Below are 18,362 nucleotides of genomic sequence, written 5' to 3'. Positions count from 1 at the left end.
GGGGTTGGGAGCAGGGAGAAAGCCCGGGTATGATAAGTCCCCTGTGACTTCCTACTGTAAATCATGCCTTCATCTTCTTTGGGCCTGGAGATGCTGAGAATCAAGGGGGGCAAAAGATCCACTTCTGTCCCAGGGAAAAGCCAAGCTAAAGTCGCACCTCTGCCCCCTAGCCCCCAAACACACGTAGCTGCTGTCTGGAACCCAGCTGCCCTGGAGTGAGCGTGTGTGTGCACACGTGCTATCAGATGGCTACCTCACTGGGGTAACCGCCAGCTCCAGGGAAGCCCGCCAGTCCTTTCCTCTGCTCCACCATGGACCAGCCTAAAGCCTAGTTGCTGCAGAGGCCACAATCACTGAATCAGGGTACTTATGCTTCAATCTTGTATCTGCCACTTCTTTTTTTTTTTTTTTTTTTTTTTTACTTTAAGTTCTAGGGTACATGTGCACAATGTGCAGGTTTGTTACATATGTATACATGTGCCATGTTGGTGTGCTGTACCCATGAACTCATCATGTACATTAGGTATTTCTCCTAATGCTATCCCTCCCCACTTCCCCCACCCTATGACAGGCCCCGGTGTGTGATGTTCCCCACCCTGTGTCCAAATGTTCTCATTGTTCAGTTCCCACCTATGAGTGAGAACATGTGGTGTTTGGTTTTCTGTCCTTGTGATAGTTTGCTCAGAATGATGGTTTCCAGCTGCATCCATGTCCCTACAAAGGACATGAACTCATCCTTTTCTATGGCTGCATAGTATTCCATGGTGTATATGTGCCACATTTTCTTAATCCAGTCTATCACTGGTGGACATTTGGGTTGATTCCAAGTCTTTGCTATTGTGAATAGTGCCGCAATAAACATACGTGTGCATGTATCTTTATAGCAGCATGATTTATAATCCTTTGGGTATATGCCCAGTAATGGGATGGCTGGGTCAAATGGTATTTCTAGTTCTAGATCCTTGAGGAATCACCACACTGTCTTCCACAATGGTTGAACTAGTTTACAGTCCCACCAACAGTGCAAAAGTGTTCCTATTTCTCCACATCCTCTCCAGCACCTGTTGTTTCCTGATTTTTTAGTGATTGCCATACTAACTGGTGTGAGATGGTATCTCATTGTGGTTTTGATTTGCATTTCTCTGATGACCAGTGATGATGAGCATTTTTCATGTGTCTGTTGGCTGCATAAATGTCTTCTTTTGAGAAGTGTCTGTTCATATCCTTTGCCCACTTTTTGATGGGGTTGTTTGATTTTTTCTTGTAAATTTGTTTAAGTTCTTTGTAGATTCTGTATGTTAGCCCTTTGTCAGATGAGTATATTGTAAAAATTTTCTCCCATTCTGTAGGTTGCCTGTTCACTCTGATGGTAGTTTCTTTTGCTGTGCAGAAGCTCTTTAGTTTAACTAGATCTCATTTGTCAATTTTGGCTTTTGTTGCCATTGCTTTTTGTGTTTTAGTCATGAAGTCCTTGCCCATGCCTATAGCCTGAATGGTATTGCCTAGGTTTTCTTCTAGGGTTTTTATGGTTTTAGATCTAACATTTAAGTCTTTAATCCATCTTGAATTAATTTTTGTATAAGGTGTAAGGAAGGGATCCAGTTTCAGCTTTCTACATATGGCTAGCCAGTTTTCCCAGCACCATTTATTAAATAGGGAATCCTTTCCCCATTTCTTGTTTTTGTCATGTTTGTCAAAGATCAGATGGTTGTAGATGTGTGGTATTATTTCTGAGGGCTGTGTTCTGTTCCATTGGTCTATGTCTCTGTTTTGGTACCAATACTATGCTGTTTTGGTTACTGTAGCCTTGTAGTATAGTTTGAAGTCAGGTAGCGTGATGCCTCCAGCTTTGTTCTTTTGGCTTAGGATTGTCTTGGCAATGTGGGCTCTTTTCTGGTTCCATATGAACTTTAAGGTAGTTTTTCCTAATTCTGTGAAGAAAGTCATTGGTAGCTTGTTGGAGATGACATTGAATCTATAAATTACCTTGGGCAGTATGACCATTTCATGATATTGATTATTCCTATCCATGAGCATGGAATGTTCTTCCATTTGTTTGTATCCTCTTTTATTTCATTGAGCAGTGGTTTGTAGTTCTCCTTGAAGAGGTCCTTTACATCCCTTTTAAGTTGGATTCCTAGGCATTTTATTCTCTTTGAAGCAATTGTGAATGGGATTTCACTTATGATTTGGCTCTCTGTCTGTTATTCGTGTATAGGAATGCTTGTGATTTTTGCACATTGATTTTGTATCCTGAGACATTGCTGAAGTTGCTTATCAGCTTAAGGAGATTTTGGGCTGAGATGATGGGGTTTTCTAAATATACAGTCATGTCATCTGCAAACAGGGACAATTTGACTTCCTCTTTTCCTAATTGAATACCCGTTATTTGTTTCTCCTGCATGATTGCCCTAGCCAGAACTTCCAACACTATGTTGAACAGGAGTGGTGAGAGAGGGCATCCCTGTCTTGTGCCAGTTTTCAAAGGGAATGCTTCCAGTTTTTGCCCATTCAGTATGATACTGGCTGTGGGCTTGTCATAAATAGCTCTTATTATTCTGAGATACATCCCATCAATACCTAGTTTATTGAGAGTTTTTAGCCTGAAGGGCTGCTGAATTTTGTCGAAGGCCTTTTCTGCATCTATTGAGATAATCATGTGGTTTTTGTCTTTGGTTCTGTTTATATGATGGATTACATTTATTGATTTGCGTATGTTGAACCAGGCTTGCATCCCAGGAATGAAACCAACTTGATTATGGTGGATAAGCTTTTTGATGTGTTGCTGGATTCAGTTTGCCAGTATTTTATTGAGAATTTTTCCGTCGATGTTAATCAGGGATATCTTTTTTTTGTTGTGTCTCTGCCAGGCTTTGGTATCAAGATGATGCTGGCCTCATAAAACGAGTTAGGGAGGATTCCTTCTTTTTCTATTGATTAGAATAGTTTCAGAAGGAATGGTACCAGCTCCTTTTTGTACCTCTGGTAGAATTCAGCTGTGAATCCGTCTGGTCCTGGACCTTTTTTGGTTGGTAAGCTATTAATTGTTGCCTCAATTTCAGAGCCTGTTATTGGTCTATTCAGGGATTCAACTTCTTCCTGGTTTAGTCTTTGGAGGGTGTATGTGTCCAGGAATTTACCAATTTCTTCTAGATTTTCTAGTTTATTTGCGTAGAGATGTTTATAGTATTCTTTGATGGTAGTTTGTATTTCTGTGGGATCGGTGGTGACATCCCCTTTATCATTTTTTATTGCGTCTATTTGATTCTTCTCTCTCTTCTTCTTTATTAGTCTTGCTAGCAGTCTATCAATTTTGTTGATCTTTTCGAAAAACCAGCTCCTGGATTCATTGATTTTTTGAAGAGTTTTTTGTGTCTCTATCTCCTTCAGTTCTGCTCTGATCTTAGTTATGTCTTGCCTTCTGCTACCTTTTGAATGTGTTTGCTCTTGCTTCTCTAGTTCTTTTAATGGTGATATTAGGGTGTCAATTTTAGATCTTTCCTGCTTTCTCTTGTGGACGTTTAGTGCTATAAATTTCCCTCTACACACTGCTTTAAATGTGTCCCAGAGACACATTATATCTGCCACTTCTAATGGCATGGCCACCTCTGGCCACCTGAGGCCTCAGGGATCTCATCTGTAAAATGGACAAGAGCCTGGACACCTTGCTTCCATCATAGGGCGGCTGTAGCGGCAGAAGCTCTAGGGAGCCTGGGGGGCAGGTGCGATTTGTGCCTGAGCCTTTGTCATTTGCTCCGTGAGGTATCCCGCCCCTCCATCTGGGCACCAGCCATGGTCCTTGCCCACCTCCTCACCTTGCAGAGACAAAGCAACCCATCCCAGGACCCATGGGTAAGAGGCTGGCAGGGCCAGGGTTTGTCTGAGATCATCAGCCTGTCAAGCCTGCCCTGCTCTGGAGCCCTTTCTCAACCCTGGCTGAAGGACACGGGGAGTCCCGAGGAGGTGCAGCCTCGGGGTGAACTGGCTGGTCTGCCCTGTGCTGGGGCTAAGGATCAAGGCCCTGCCCTTTCCTGGGGAGACTGGAAGCCAGGGCCCCTCTACCATGGCCACCTGGAGCCTTTCTGAGCCTTCTGGAGCCCCAGCATGACAGGGAGAGTCAGTTTTTCAATCAAGCAATTGAGGACCCTGCCCCTTTAAATTCTGTTAGTTTAAAAAGAAAATTAATGACTGGTCCCTGAGCAAAGCCCTGTGAGGGAGGAAATTGCCCTGCATCCTGAGGACACCAGTCCAGCCTGTGCAGACCCCCGGGGCTGCTCGCCACCAACCCTAGGCCTGCAGAATCATCCATTTCTGCTTGTCCTCCAGGATGCAAGGAGCCCCAAAAGGAGCTTGGGATGACACGTGGTTGTGGCAGCAAACTGTGCAGGTGGGTTAGACTTTCTACCTGGATGCCTGGGTAAAGGTCATCTTTGAATCCTGCAGGAAATGGCTTATTCATTCTTCTGGATTTTCCCACTTATCAGAGTCTCTGTTGACCTGCCAGTCCCAGTTTTTTTTGCATGCAGAAAATCTTATGTAGCAGGGCAGTCTGACAGCCCAGGATTCAGGATCTTTAGACATTAGCTTTAACTCCAAAGTCCATGCTCACAACCATGGGCATCTATCCTGGCTAACCAAGCAGCAGACTGGGAGGCAAAGTGACCTGTCCCAAATTTTGCTGTGTGTCTGACCCTCTCGCTATTCAAAAGCATTAGCAAGAGGGGCTCAACTCCTTAAGCAGGCAGCTATTCTACTTGAAATGACTGTGAAGGCTTTACAACAGTCCCTGTGGATGAGGTCACTTGGCTGCGTGTTTGGTACTTATATACAGCATGCAATCACTGCTGAGCACTGCCCTTGCTCCTGGCATGGGTTTGTGCGTGATGATGCAGCCCTGCCCACACTATCCTGTCCTTTGACTGTGCCACTCAGAAAGACACACTCAGCAAACTTCCCACCTTCCTGTCCTTTTGACACACCCATTTGCAACGATTCCCCTACTGGGTTGATGCATCCGGAAATGAGCTTTCCAACTGCAAATTCTTTTGAGTGGGTTCTGACCCAGTTATGCTGTGGAATCTCTTCCATTCTCTGTGGGCCTTGCCTTTTTGAGACACCTGGTGACCACACCGTGGATGAGGAGGGAGCGAGGGAAGCATCTGCCTTGCTGGATACCTTTCCTCTTTTCCAAGTGTATTTTTGAGACAGAACTTGAATGAGAGACCTTTGTGGGAAACATGTTTTATTTTTGCCATTTAGCTGTGAAATCATCAGGATTCAGACACAAGATACTGTAATTATTCTGCAAACACCCAGTGGACAGCTCCCGGGTCACCCATAGCACCCGAGGGTGGGCAAACTGGCTCATTTTAGCTCTTCCAAGAAGTGAATCCAACTGGTGACAGTTGACTCAGGGGCAACTTCTCTTCTCCTTTCCCACAGGGAGACATCTCCTGCTTCATTTTCCAGGGCAATGTAGGCTGAGCACATCCCAAAGTGCTCAGATAAGCTGCTTGGTGGCCACAGGCTTACCAGGGCCTGGGCCAGCCAAGGACCGAACCCAGGCTGTTGGAAGACAGCTTGGACTCCGCTTCACACAGGGCCAGTTTAGATGTATCACAACCACAGTGGGCAGAACAGCCTCTTAGAATGAAAGACAGATTCCTGAGTGATCACTGGGAGCTTGTCCTAGAGAAAGACATGGAGGCGCAAATGCAGAAGGCCAAGGGTGAGTAAAGAAACTTCTTCCTTTGAGTGACCACAGAAGAGGATCCCCATTCCAAAGATGCGGTTCTGGATCATCCCACGGTAGAGGAAGCACTGGTGCTTCCTGCTGGCAAGGCTGACAGACCCCAACATGCCCATGGCCCCTTAATGGATGTTCCTACCCCATTCTTCAAAATTCCTTAAAGGGCACCCCCGCACCTGTCCTGCCCCAAGCTTGAGTTCATATCATAGCCCATTTTAGCACCTTGAGCGCTGGCACTGGAGTGGAGGGAAACTTGGGGAAGAGATGTTCCTCCCATCTCCAGGCAGGTTGGAAGGGCTGAGGCCAGGGGCTGCTATGGTAACAACAGCCCTGAGCTCTGTCCCATGCAAGCTCCAGATGGCTGGCTTTGGACTTCTTCAGGAGAGTGGTTTTTCTCAAGTGCAGGGGGTTTGGATTAAAGTGACATTCGTGCATAGACACGTTTTCTGCAATGATCAGTCAGCTACCCTACCCATTGGGTAAAGAGGCCTCAACTCTTCTTCCCTGCCTCTCTCCTTCTCTCTTGTCTCACAGACTACTTGCTAGTTTGCTTATTTTTTTTCATAAAAATTCAGTCCAAGATACGTAATTTAAAAATTCAAAGAGTGCTACAAGGCACGAAGGAAAATAGCAGCTTCTTGTCCCATTTCTATCCAAATTCCCCTCCCTAAACTCTTTCTTCTGATGTTTACCTCCGTATTTCTAGGTAATATGCTTATGCAGTTAATTCTTGATTTGTCAATTTTAAATGCCTATTGACTTCTTATGATGGAAGATGGGGCGAGGTTGCTTCTAGCCCCCTTTCATGTCTACAACTTCCCTCCTTCCATCCTTCTAATATATTTATGTCACATTTTTGTTAAATCAATATTCCATTTTGATTTTATTACAATTGTATGTGTACTGTTCACTGCTGAATGAAAAAATACTCTAGGATCACATTTTCTTTCTTCTGTAACTCTTTATTCTTCCAGGAGTTAATAACTGCCTCACTTTTTTGTCTGCTTAGTTTAAGTCGTTATCCTACTAATTCTTCCAAAGCTCTCCAGCAGAATTTCAAAATCCCTCTGAACATTATTTTTTCTATAATTAAGCAATTTGATCAACGATTGCTCCCATTTTCCCCAAAGGCTGCCCTCCAGCTTCCCTTGGGATGGCTCACTCTCTCGCTCGGCTGCACAGCACTGGTCCTTGGACTTCCCTGCCTCTGTCTAGCGTTGGATCTTCTGTTACCTGGATTCCAACTCTTCCTCCTCCTTGGTTTATCCCCTTGGAGTGTACATGTCGGTTTCCCATTGGATACATTTTTCTTCCGAAGCCAGCTCCAGAAGGCTGGACACCCTGGCATCTCAAGGTGCCTGGTAACCACCAGGTGTATGCTTGCCAATGGTGTTGAGCGTTTTCACGTCACCAGAGGCACATCCAGACTCACAACTCTCAACTCACAAGTATAGGAGAGTTTAACTTAAACTCAGACAGTTCCATCTGCCCCGGGGTGTCAGTGTTCAACCCAGCATCTAGCCAGATCTCTCAAAAAGAATTTCTTTTGATGAACAGAATGAGATGGGAGAGATGGATTTACTAGGCTAGAAGCAGACTCATCCTGCAGAAAATGGTTGTGGGTCATCAGTAAGACCAGGGTCACTGTTGTCATATTTCACCTAAATCCTGCAGACTAGGAGAAGGTGTCCCTTTCCTCAAGAAATTGTATTCTTATACAGTGGGAAATTGTTATAAATACCAATTTTGTTAGAATAAGGCATTTTACTGGCATAGTGACAGTAGATCAACACAGATGTAGACGACATTAGCTAGACAAACTCTCAGCAGGGTGTGATTTGCCGTGTATTAAACCTCTAGACTGTGAAATCAATTAAAATCAATACAGCCTCAAGTGTCCAAGGAGCACAGAGCAATGAACTAAGTATTAGCATTCTTTCAAGTATGAACTTCATATTTTAACATATTTTAATATAGGTATTGCCTGCAATGTGACAACAAGGCATACACTTCGTTTAAAAGAAATATTTTTGATGGGAAGAGAGGAGGAGGGGTTCAGTCCAGTTGCGTATACGTATAACCCAATCTGCTAGGTCAGAGAGCAGATGGGTTGAAGATGAGAACAGAAGTATTCTCACAACGAAAGTATACCTCGACTTGCTCAGTGAGTCCAAGGGCAGATAAAAGACGTCTTGTACACAGTTTGTAGGGAGTGACCTGGAAAAAAAGTAGCCTGGTGATGGAGCTCCAAAAACCCTCATCTCTGGGAGAAGCTCGCTTAACTCAGGACAAAGCCTTTGCTTGCTCCAGTGACACTTTGTAACACAGAGGATCAAGTGAGCAAGGAGAGGGACTCGCTGGATTGAATGCTGGCTAACAATGAAAGTCTCTTTGCTGACCTCAGAATGTTGGAACTCCTAGAAGAAAGAAACTTTGTAATAGCAAAATAAGGGAATATTGGATAGAGTTGAAGTGACCAGGACACTTTCAACTTTTTCAAAAAAGTGAGGGAAATTTTCAAATTTTTCAAAAAAGTGAGGGAAAAATAGGACTTCATAAGATAATATGGGTCATGATATGTTAGAGATAATAACAAGATGATATTAACTATCTGCCTCCCAGTACACCAAAGGGGAATAAAATAGAGAATAGCTAAAATAGCAGGAAGACTAGGGTGTAAACTAATAGTAAAAAATGTTGGGATGAGAACAAAACAAAGGAAGGTATAAACCTGAAAGAACAATTTCTTTCAGTTATTTGGGAGAAAGTTACCAACTAGTTTCTCTTTGACAGGTGTTTCGCTTTGGGCTAAGGAAATAACAACAAACAAGACACACCCAGGCTTATAGTCTAGCGGAGAATACTGACATCAAGCAAGTAATGAAAAGTGTGTTAACTCAGCTAGCTACAAATAGAAGTGCACTTCCTCAACCTGGCAAATGGTATCTATGAAAAACACACAGTGATCATCATATTTAATAGGAAAGAACTGGGTGTTTTCTCCCAAGATTAGGAACACAAGGTTGTCTGCTTTGTTCACTTCTATTTGGCATTGTATTAGAGGTTCTAGCCAGGACAATTAGGCAAGAAAAAGAAATAAAAAGCTCTATATTGGTGTGGAAAAATAAAACTATCTTTACTTGCAGATTACATGATTTTTGAATATATAAAGTTCTAAGGAAGCTCTTTAAAAATATTGGAACTAATAAACAAGTTTAGCAAGGCTGCAGGATATAAGATCAATATAAAATCATTTTTATTGCTGTACACTTGCAATGAAAATCTGAAAATATTAACAATTTTATTTAAAATTGCATCCCAAACTACAATAGTTAGGAATAAATTTAACAAGGAAAGTGTAAGACTTCTACACTGAAAACTGTAAATCATTGCTCAAAAAAATTAAAGAAGATCTATAAAAATGAAGAGACACATGGAACAAAAGATTTTATATTGTGAAGATGGCAATATTTCCCAGATTGACCTTTAGATTTAATTTACTCTCTATCAAAATCCCAGAAACTGATACGCTGATTCTAAAATTTATATGTAAATGCAAGGAACCCAGAATAGCCAAAATAGTCTTGAAAAGTAAAATAAAGTTGGAAAACTCACACTTCCTGATTTCAAAACTTACGATAAAATTGTAGCAATCAACACAGTGTGATACTGGCATAAGATACACATATAAATCAATGGAACAGAAAGTTCATAAATAAATTCTTATATTCAACTGATTTTTGAAAAGGGTTCCAAGACAAAGAAACAGGAGAATGAATAGTTTTTTTCAGCAACTGGTGCTGGGACAAATGAATGAATGCAAAAGAATGAAATTAGAACCCTACTTCATACCATATAAAAAATGACCTCAAAATGGATCAAAGACCTAAATGTAAGAGCTAAACTATAAAACTTTTTGAAGAAAAACCAGAATAAATAGTTTGACCTTGGGTTGGGCAATGATTTCTCAGCTATACCACCACAAATATGTGACAAAAGAAAACAATAGATAAATGAGACTCCATCAAAATTAAAGACTCATATGCTACAGACGATAGTATCAAAAAAACCGCAAAGACAACCTGCAGAAGGGGAGAAAACTTTTGCAAATCACGTATATAAGGAATTCGTGTCTACAATATACAAAGAACATCTACAACTCCTCGGTAGTAAAAATATAAATAACGCAGCTTAAAAATAGACAAAGAACTAAATGAACATTTCTCCAAAGATCTACAAATAATCCATAAGCACTGAAAAGATGCTCAAAATCATTAGTCATCATGAAAATGCAAATCAAAACCACAGTGAGATATCACTTCACACTGTCTAGGATTGCTATAAAAGACAATGACAAGGGTTGCTGAGGATGTGAAGAAACTGGAATTCTCATTTGCAGCTAGATGGTGGGAATGTAAAATGGTGTAGCTGCTTTGGAAAACGGTTTGGTGGTTCCTCAAAAAGTTACAAATAGAATTTCCATATGATCCAGCAGTTCCACTCGTAACTATACACCCAATTGAAATAAAAACATATGTCCCCCCAAAAACCTGTGCACATTCATAGCAGGATTATTAATAATAGGCAAAACTAGAAACAACCCACATGTCTATTAACTGAGGAATAGATGAAAAAAATGGGGTATAGCCACAATGAAATATTATTTGGCACTTAAAAGGAATGAAGTACTGATACATGCTACAACATGGATGAATCCTGACAACATTACGCTAAGTGAAAGAAGCCAGTCATAAAGGACCGCATGTTGTATGAATCACTCATATGAAATGTCCAGAATAGGTAAACTTAGATTCAGAAGATAGATCAGTGGTTGCCTCCGGCTAGAGGGTGGAACACAATTGGGAAGCAACTGCTGTGGGCATGCTAGATGGGCATGGGGTTTCTTCTTTGCGGTGATAAAAATGTTCTAACAATCATATTGTGGTGATTGTTGCACAACTCTGACTATGCTAAAAACCATTGAACTCTATACTTTAAATGAGCAAACTGTACAATGTGTGAATTATATCTCAATACATTTCTTTAAAAGAAGGAATGGGCTACAACCAAGTGTGTTGAATGTTATGACTGGGGAGGGGTGATATGTGAGTGAATAATATGGGAACCCATAACATGGGAACCCAACTGGGCTAAGACATAAAGGATCAGGAGTTTGGTGACTGATAGCCAAGACAGAGCAGACAGTAAGGCCAAAGGCCTGAGGCTGGGAAAAGCATGGAAAATAGAAGGAAGTAAAGGTGTGATGGTGTGGTGGGAGTAGAGAGCAGGAAAAAGAGGTAGGAGTTGTGGTTAGATGGTGGGCAGGGGCCAGAGGAGGCAGGCTCTTGTGGTCCATGTTAATGATGGCAGATTTTTCCTTTGAGCAATGGGAGGACATCGAAGGGTTTTTAAGCCTGGAGAATGTAATGATTGGATTTGAATTTTTAAAAGTGTAGTCCGGCTGCAGGAAATTGATTTGAGGGATACGAGTGGATATAGGAAAACCAGATAGGGAGGCCATGCCAAGGTCAGGGAGAAAGATGATGTCTAAGAAATCTCAACTGAAGCAGTTAGCAGGGAGAGTAGGAAGTGAGAACATGTGGACGATGAGCTCTTCTGTGAAATTTGGTTGTAATGAGAGGAAAGAGGTGGAGTTCAGCTGGAAGGGGTAGGAGATAAAGAAATTTAAAAGACACACATTTTAAAATGGGAGTTAAATGACTCCAGAAGACAAAGACAGGTTTAGTATTCAGAAGACAGAAGAGAGAATTCATTCAATCAGGCCCTTGAGAAGGTGAAGGGTAATGAGAAACAGAATGTCCTTAAAGGGATGTGCCCTTTAACTTAACAGGAAGAAGGAGGGAAATAGTTACAGAGGAAGGTGGATTTGTAGATTTGGAGGCAGAACTTCTTCACCCTCCTGCCTCCAATTCTGTAAAGCAAACCACAAGCCAAGAGTGAGTGGATGTGCTTTAATGATGTGATGCCAGAGGGTGGTGATCAATGAGGAAGCTAGGGAAGCACTCCTGGGGGTGATGATAGGCATTAATGAAAGAAACTGAAGTAAACACAAGAATGTCTCTAATATTATACTTCCTTCTGACACATTTTTTAAAAATAGGAAGGGTGGAAAGATTAGTTAAGAGAGAATTGGGACCCTGTACAGGAGAAAAGATAGTAAGAGAGAATCCAGTTATTTTGAAAGTTTAAGCCTTTAGGCCCTGTATATCAAATTAGCTTAAATATACAATTGACAAATCATTTTTGATATTAGAAATCATGCAGATTGGAACAGGCACAATACAACTGAAAATAATCAAACGTTCTGTTTTTAAAAAGGAGTGAAAGGAGAACTCAAGGAAATATGGTTGGGTCAAATTAACTATGATCTCTGCAGTATTAATTTGCGATCATTAGAAAGCATCAAATGTTCATCAGGAAATATTTATGCTAAAACATTATTTATGGAGACAGTGTCTGTCTCTTTACTTCAAGGTACATGAATGGGAGATTAAATACTGTTTACAAAAACAATTGAGTTTTAGGTGATATTGATCACAGGTCGGCTGTGTGGAGAACTGTATACTTCAAAGGTACATTGGCACATAGAGAATGGTCACCAGGAGGTCTGGATGAAAACCAACAGGAATAATTAAAGAAGATGGGCTTTGGGGCAAAACAGCAAAGGTATCCTCCTTTGTAGGTCGTGCATGTCCAGTATTTTTTTTCTACAGTGGTCCAGAGAGTGGAGCCAGCAGCATGAGTAGAAAGTTTCAGGGAAGTAGATGATTGCCTCTAGCTAAGGAATACTTAACACTTGGAGATGTCCAACAACGGGAACCACAACATCTTGAGCTCCCCAGTCCTAAAGGATTCTAGAGGACTGATGGGGCTTCTGCTACAGCAGGGTTGGGATGTGGACTATGTAACGCTAGGGTCTGTTCCGTGAAAAAGAATGTAGAGGAAATGACATGAGTGTTAATTATTCAGCACACTCATGCTAGAGGGATAAACACTGATGCCTACAGATATTCATCATCTGTCCAAAGCTGCACAGTGAGACAATGGTACAGCTGGGGCTAGAGCCCGCTCTTCTCTCCCCAAGGCCTGACCATTTCTACCATTTCTGTTACTCTACACCGTTCAAATTCCACCATTTCTCTTGCCTTTCCTGTGATGAGAGATCACTTTTTTCCTTTGGAACTTCAGTAAAGAATTCTAAACCCTCATTCATGCCTTTCAAGCCACGCCTTTCCATAAAGGTCCATTGGTCTACATTGTCTGCATGAAATCTGCAGCATTGGCCTTGAAACTCAAGGGCCTTGAGCAGCTAAGCCTTGGTTCACTTCGGTAAGGGTCTGTCATCCCTGGGGAGGCTCTCCCAAGGAAAGAGTCTTATATGCAGTTCCTGGAGGAGAAGGGGGACTTATGCTCCCAGGAGGGAAAGACTCCAAAGCTACCATGTCTTACCTGAGCTGTGGGGTCTGCTTTCCTCTTTGCTTCAGTTGTACATGACCAGGTTCATCCACTGAAAAATAAGCATCATCATTACAACAATTCTTTACACTTGTTAGCTTAATACAGAGCAGGGCAAATGCCATCCTCCTCCCTTGAAAGACCTCAGGCCAGTCTCATCACCCCTTCCAGCTAATTCCAACCCAAGCCGGGTACAGGGTGGGGTTGTCTCACAGCACATCTTCTGCTACTCCCTGAATAACCAGGCAGTGAGACGTATATCTTAGGTCGACCAGTTGGCTGGTCAGGAGCCTCTAAAACTCAATGGGAGTAAGTTTAATGTACAGTGAGCTCAGCGGGTTGTCCTTCTGTTCCCTCCCGGATTTATGACTCCCACATAATCCTCTGCTTTATTAAGCTATTGGAAAAAAAATAAAATCTGTCTGCCAAGATCCTAAAGCAGCCTGGCGGCCAGCGATATATAAGGCAGTAATTGGAGGTTGAGGGGACAGCTTGGCTGGCCTTTGACAGACCGTTCAATATCCTCAGGGAAAAAAATGCCCCCTGGAATCAAGTCAGGGGAGGCAGCCTAGGACTGTGCCTGCCCCAGGGAGGGGAAGGTACCTCACCTCCATTTCTGTCAGGTAGAGTCCTTTTCCATCCTTAGAGAGGTTGCGGAAAGTCTCTAGGATAAAGAAGGGAAGGTTTTGACTGACTGAGGAGGGAGGAATCCAGGCAGTTCAGGGGAGGCAGACCTGGGCCCATAAGAAGCACAGGAGGTGATTCTGTAAAGCAACCCCTCCTGCCCCATGGGGTGTGCCTGTCACCTGTCCTCTTCTCTGTCCAGCCGAGCTCTGCACAGGGCGAATGGCTCAGGGCTCGCCACCTCAGAGGGACCCTGTGCCTGCTCTTCCCGCTCGCCTCTCCCTCTCCCAGCTTCCTTGCACTCTCTGCCCCTGCATCCATCCACACTAGGCTGAGGGGATGTGAGGGCTTGTTATTCTTGCAGTGATACGATTTGGGGACCTCCCTTGTGCAACCAACTGAGAACTGTATGGGGGTTGAACCTCGGGCTTCTTTTTTACCATCCCAGAGCCTTAGTCCCTCAATCTTTTCTGCCCAGCTCACAGCCGCAGGCTTTGTAGCGGTGCCTCATGGCAGGGTGGTAAGAGGATTATGAGTGGGGAGGGGTCTGGCCTCTCTCCCGCAATCACAGCCGCCCCACTCTAGCCCGGGGTTTCACACTAGATTTCATTAAAACCAAAGGGTCACGCTGCTAAAAGGTGTGGAAACTTCGGCCCACACAGTTGGATTTCTGAAGCCTGGGGAGGGACTTCCTACACCCACTTATTCACTTGTGTGTGAAATTCCTTCAGCGAGGACCAAAATCCTTCATTACATAACTGAAGAGCAGGTTTCAATGATAAACACAACCTGGAGAGGGGGACAGCATGATTTCAATTAACCTTGTTCCTGAGAGAGAGGCTGGGCAGGATGATGAGGAAAAGAGACCCGGGATGGGGAACTACAGGGAAGAGGGGGGTGCAGAGGGAGCTGGTCATGCCATCTGCAACCTTGGTTGGTGCCTCACGCAGGCTGCCAGCCCACCCTGCTGCTGAGGCCTCATGCAGGCCTGGGGTGGGGTAAGGGGTGGCCAGTCCTCTCCTGTGTTCTCCGGTCACTGCCAGGGTCTCTGGGATGCTCCTCGATGACACTTACTTGCCATGGCTTCAAGCCGCATCAGGAAGCAGACCAGGCTGGGGAAGCTGACCCTGCCGACACTGTCGCTGTACCTGAGGGTCACCAGACGCAGCAGCTCACGACTGACAAAGATCCCTCTGAGGAAGTCTGGGGCCACAGGTGAGCGAGTGAGTGAGAGGAGGCTAGGGCTGGGGGGTTCCTCTGCTTCTCAGGGTCTGAGAGACCTGTTCAGAGGTCCCGGCAACCTCCCACCAACTCCTCCTCCCACTCAGCCCCCTCCCTTCAGTGTCTTCTCTTTCTCGTTGGTTATTGGGCCCCAGGAACCTAGTTCTGGAGTCTGGTCAGAGACCAGGTGAAGATACTGAAGACACTGCTCTGGGGACACATCAGTCTTCGCAATCATCTGATCATTCCCACGTAATGGGAGAGCTGCTGGGACACCTGGGGGGTGCTTCTAGCCCTGCCTCTGTCAAACTTCTCTCTGCTGATGACCTTGACAACCTTCCCCCCGACCCATGACTGTAGGTAGGTTGTTTATGGATGCCGCTAGTGTAGGTGGGAGTGGCCCCTGGCACAAGGCGATGCAGTCCTAATTCCATCCAGGGAAAAGACTGACCCTTGGCGGGACAGCAGAACGCAGGAGGTGGCCTCAGGCAGGCAGGAGCTCAGTGCCTTGTCATCCTGTGCTTCTAGTTATAGGCTCCAGGGAGGCACCAACCTCACAGGGCCAAGTACATACTGGCGCACAGTCAGGCTTTGCAAGATTTAGAGAGCCAGTAGAACCCTGCAAACCAAACCATCCATCATGGGGACAAGCCTGGTGGCCCGTGAGCCTCTGGCAGCCAGAGACACACATGCTTTCTCTGGCAGAGTTAATAAAACATGAACTTGAATGCCTTTAGATAAGCCAGGTCCTCTCCTGCTTGGCACGTTCTCAGTCACCTGTTTTCTGACTGTGAGCTCCATCGCCCCTTTCACTTACCTGCCTGGCTGCTGAAGGCTTATTGAGTTGAATTTGAACAATTTTCTACTTTTTTCTCTTTTATTATTCTGGAGTCATGAGTGAGGTCTTTTTAAAATATTTCATCTTTAATGGATTCTTAAAGTGTGGTCCCCAGACCAGGGACATGAGCATCCCCTGAGAGTTTGTTAGAAATGCAAATTCCTGAGCCCCACCCAGACCTCCTGATCAGAGGTGCAGCAATCTGGGCTTTAACATCCCTGCCTGGGGATTCGCAGGCAGCTCAGGCAGCTCAGGTTTGAGAGTCCCAGCTCTACGTTATGAAGCATTAAGGGGAGGATCCGGGCTACAGCTGGGGGCAGCAGCCTGATCTTTCTGCCCTGTCTCCAGGCCAGGAGCCATGGGAGGGAGGATGATGGAGACTCTCCTTCCGGTGTTAACCCAGGAAAATGTGATTTTACATTTTATTAAAGGAAGGTGTCCATTTCCTTGTGCAACTTTTTTTGTGATCCATTTTCCCCATTGGGACGGTGGAGGTAATGATTCCTGCCCTTCCCAGTTCGCAGGGTAGTCGAGACAGTCAAATGAGATGATGCCAACAGAAGTGCTTGGTGAACCATGGAGCACTTACGCACCCTAAGGTATTATTATCATTATCCCAGGGCTGAAAGCCTTTGCCTACTTGAAGCAGACAGATGCCATTTGATTTAATTTAGCCCCAAACTCTCTGTGAAGAGAGAGCGATCATCAGCCAGCCTGTGGGTATTTAACCCTGATGGCCCAGATACTGAGCTGGAAGCGCGTCTCCGAGGCGAGCTCGATTCCTGGTAGGGTATCAATCATGCGGCAGCTATTTTCTCACAATTAGAGCTGTGCTGGGGAGGAAAGGCATCTGGGAAAATTGACTGGCACGTAAGAACTCAGACGGGGCAACTATGTCTGAGTCTGCAGCCCTGGAGGCCCCCCAGGGTCAGCGTGAACTGGGGAGGACACCAGATCTGCAGTGCTCCTCTCTGATTGCCTGGCACTGCTGTGCCAGCTTTGCTACTAGGGGTGTGGGCATCACACCCACCTCCGGACCCCAGGCACCACAGCTCCAAAGTCCCCATTGTACCTGTATTCTCTATGGCCTTCCACAAGTCCGAGCTCAGGAGGACTCCAGGGCTTGTCTGAACCTTCTGGAAAACATGCTAATAGGGGAAGAGAAGCAAGAAGTCTGTGAAGACGGGGGAGGTCCTGGATGCTCCTTTTCTGTCCTGGGAGGTTGCTTCCCTAAACCTCAGAGGCAGGCACGGTCCCAGCACTGAGGACTGGGAGGACAGAGTGGCCACACCTGGTGAACTGACCATCCTGGCTGCCTGCTGAGGGGCTGTGGCTGCTTCTCTCCTCACCCAGGCTCCTTCCTCTTCTGCACCCCCAGGCTGAGCCCTAACACATAGGGCCGTTTTCTGCTTTTGAGGGGAGCGTAGGGCTCTCCAGAGAGTTTGCATAGGGTAGTGGTTAAGAGGAGCTCAGGCTTTACAACCAAACTGCTAGGGTTTAAATCGTGGATTATTTACCAGCTGTATTACCTTTAGCCATGACTTAGTCTTCCTAGGCCTCAGTTTCCTCATCTGTAGCATAGGGTTAATTACAGTGCCTACCTCATAGGTTCGTTGCAGGGAGTAAATGACTAAATATTTATAAAGTGCTTGGGGGAGTGCTTTGCACATGAGTGAATGCTCTATAGAAAACATTGAAAGCAGGTTGGAATGGCATCCTGGAGCCCAGCACGGGGGCAGAAGGTGGCACCCGGAACATATCACTTTTGTATGAGGCAGCTCTTGCACCTACCCAGGCCTTTTCTACTTCTACCCAATTCTCCCTATAATCCTGGTCAACATCGTACTTCACAGATGAGGACACCGATGCTCAGGCAGGGAACATTTTGCCTTGGATTAGGTGTGTAAGTGCTGCAGGACTGAACTCAGGACCCTAATTTGGGTCTATGCCTAGCTGTCCCCAGGAGCTACTCCAAAGCCAAGTACCCACACACAGGCACGTGACTGAGGCAACCGTGGTAGACAACTGCCTTTGCAAAATAGCAGCTGGACAGCTTTTTGGGGGCGTTATTCGGCTTTTGGTGAGTGCAAGGACAGACCTAGAATGATCTCAGGCATTCACTCGTTCATTCGGAATTCCTTCGGTCATTTATTCAGCATTTTGAACCCCTGCTGTGTTTTAGACACTATGGAGGTGCTGGGGAAAGATGGATATGAGGGAACCCTTGCCCTGGGGGACCCAGGGGAGTGGACATGCTGGCCATCGCAGTGCCCTGCAATGAAATGAGAAACCAAGTGGCCCCTGGTTGGGGATCTGGGGATATATAATGAAATAGCCACACAGGAATGTTTTTTTTTTCAGCCTTTAAACATGTTATGAAAATATTTAGTGACATGGCTAGACATTTGATGTATTTATTGGCATTTATTAATTTTTAAAAACAGATTATACTTC

The 18,362-nt window shown here is 44.7% G+C and overlaps 1 protein-coding gene across 19 annotated transcripts in view; it reads right to left on the bottom strand.

Annotated features, from left to right (window-relative positions):
* Nucleotides 1-18,362, bottom strand: part of CAPN13 (calpain 13) — a 150,815-nt gene that overhangs the window by 60,390 nt on the left and 72,063 nt on the right. For 6 of the 19 annotated variants that reach the window (XR_001438997.3, XR_013402866.1, XM_077959781.1 and 3 more), the window contains 4 exons: nucleotides 16,981-17,056; nucleotides 14,924-15,052; nucleotides 13,834-13,889; nucleotides 13,220-13,277 (listed from right to left, as the gene is read on the bottom strand). Coding sequence is in view for 16 of the 19 variants with exons in the window: in XM_077959781.1 (XP_077815907.1) it covers nucleotides 13,251-13,277; nucleotides 13,834-13,889; nucleotides 14,924-15,052; nucleotides 16,981-17,056 (288 nt within the window). In the remaining 3 variants the exon portion in view is untranslated. Of the gene's footprint in view, nucleotides 1-5,225; nucleotides 5,689-7,581; nucleotides 7,967-8,983; nucleotides 12,688-13,219; nucleotides 13,278-13,833; nucleotides 13,890-14,923; nucleotides 15,053-16,980; nucleotides 17,057-18,362 lie in introns of those variants that run through there. The other 13 variants (XM_015112042.3, XM_077959782.1, XM_028831804.2 and 10 more) reach the window with 8 other exon arrangements.

Source organism: Macaca mulatta, chromosome 13, assembly GCF_049350105.2.
Source record: "Macaca mulatta isolate MMU2019108-1 chromosome 13, T2T-MMU8v2.0, whole genome shotgun sequence".
NCBI lineage: Eukaryota > Metazoa > Chordata > Mammalia > Primates > Cercopithecidae > Macaca > Macaca mulatta.
This window is presented reverse-complemented; position numbering and strand designations above follow the sequence as displayed.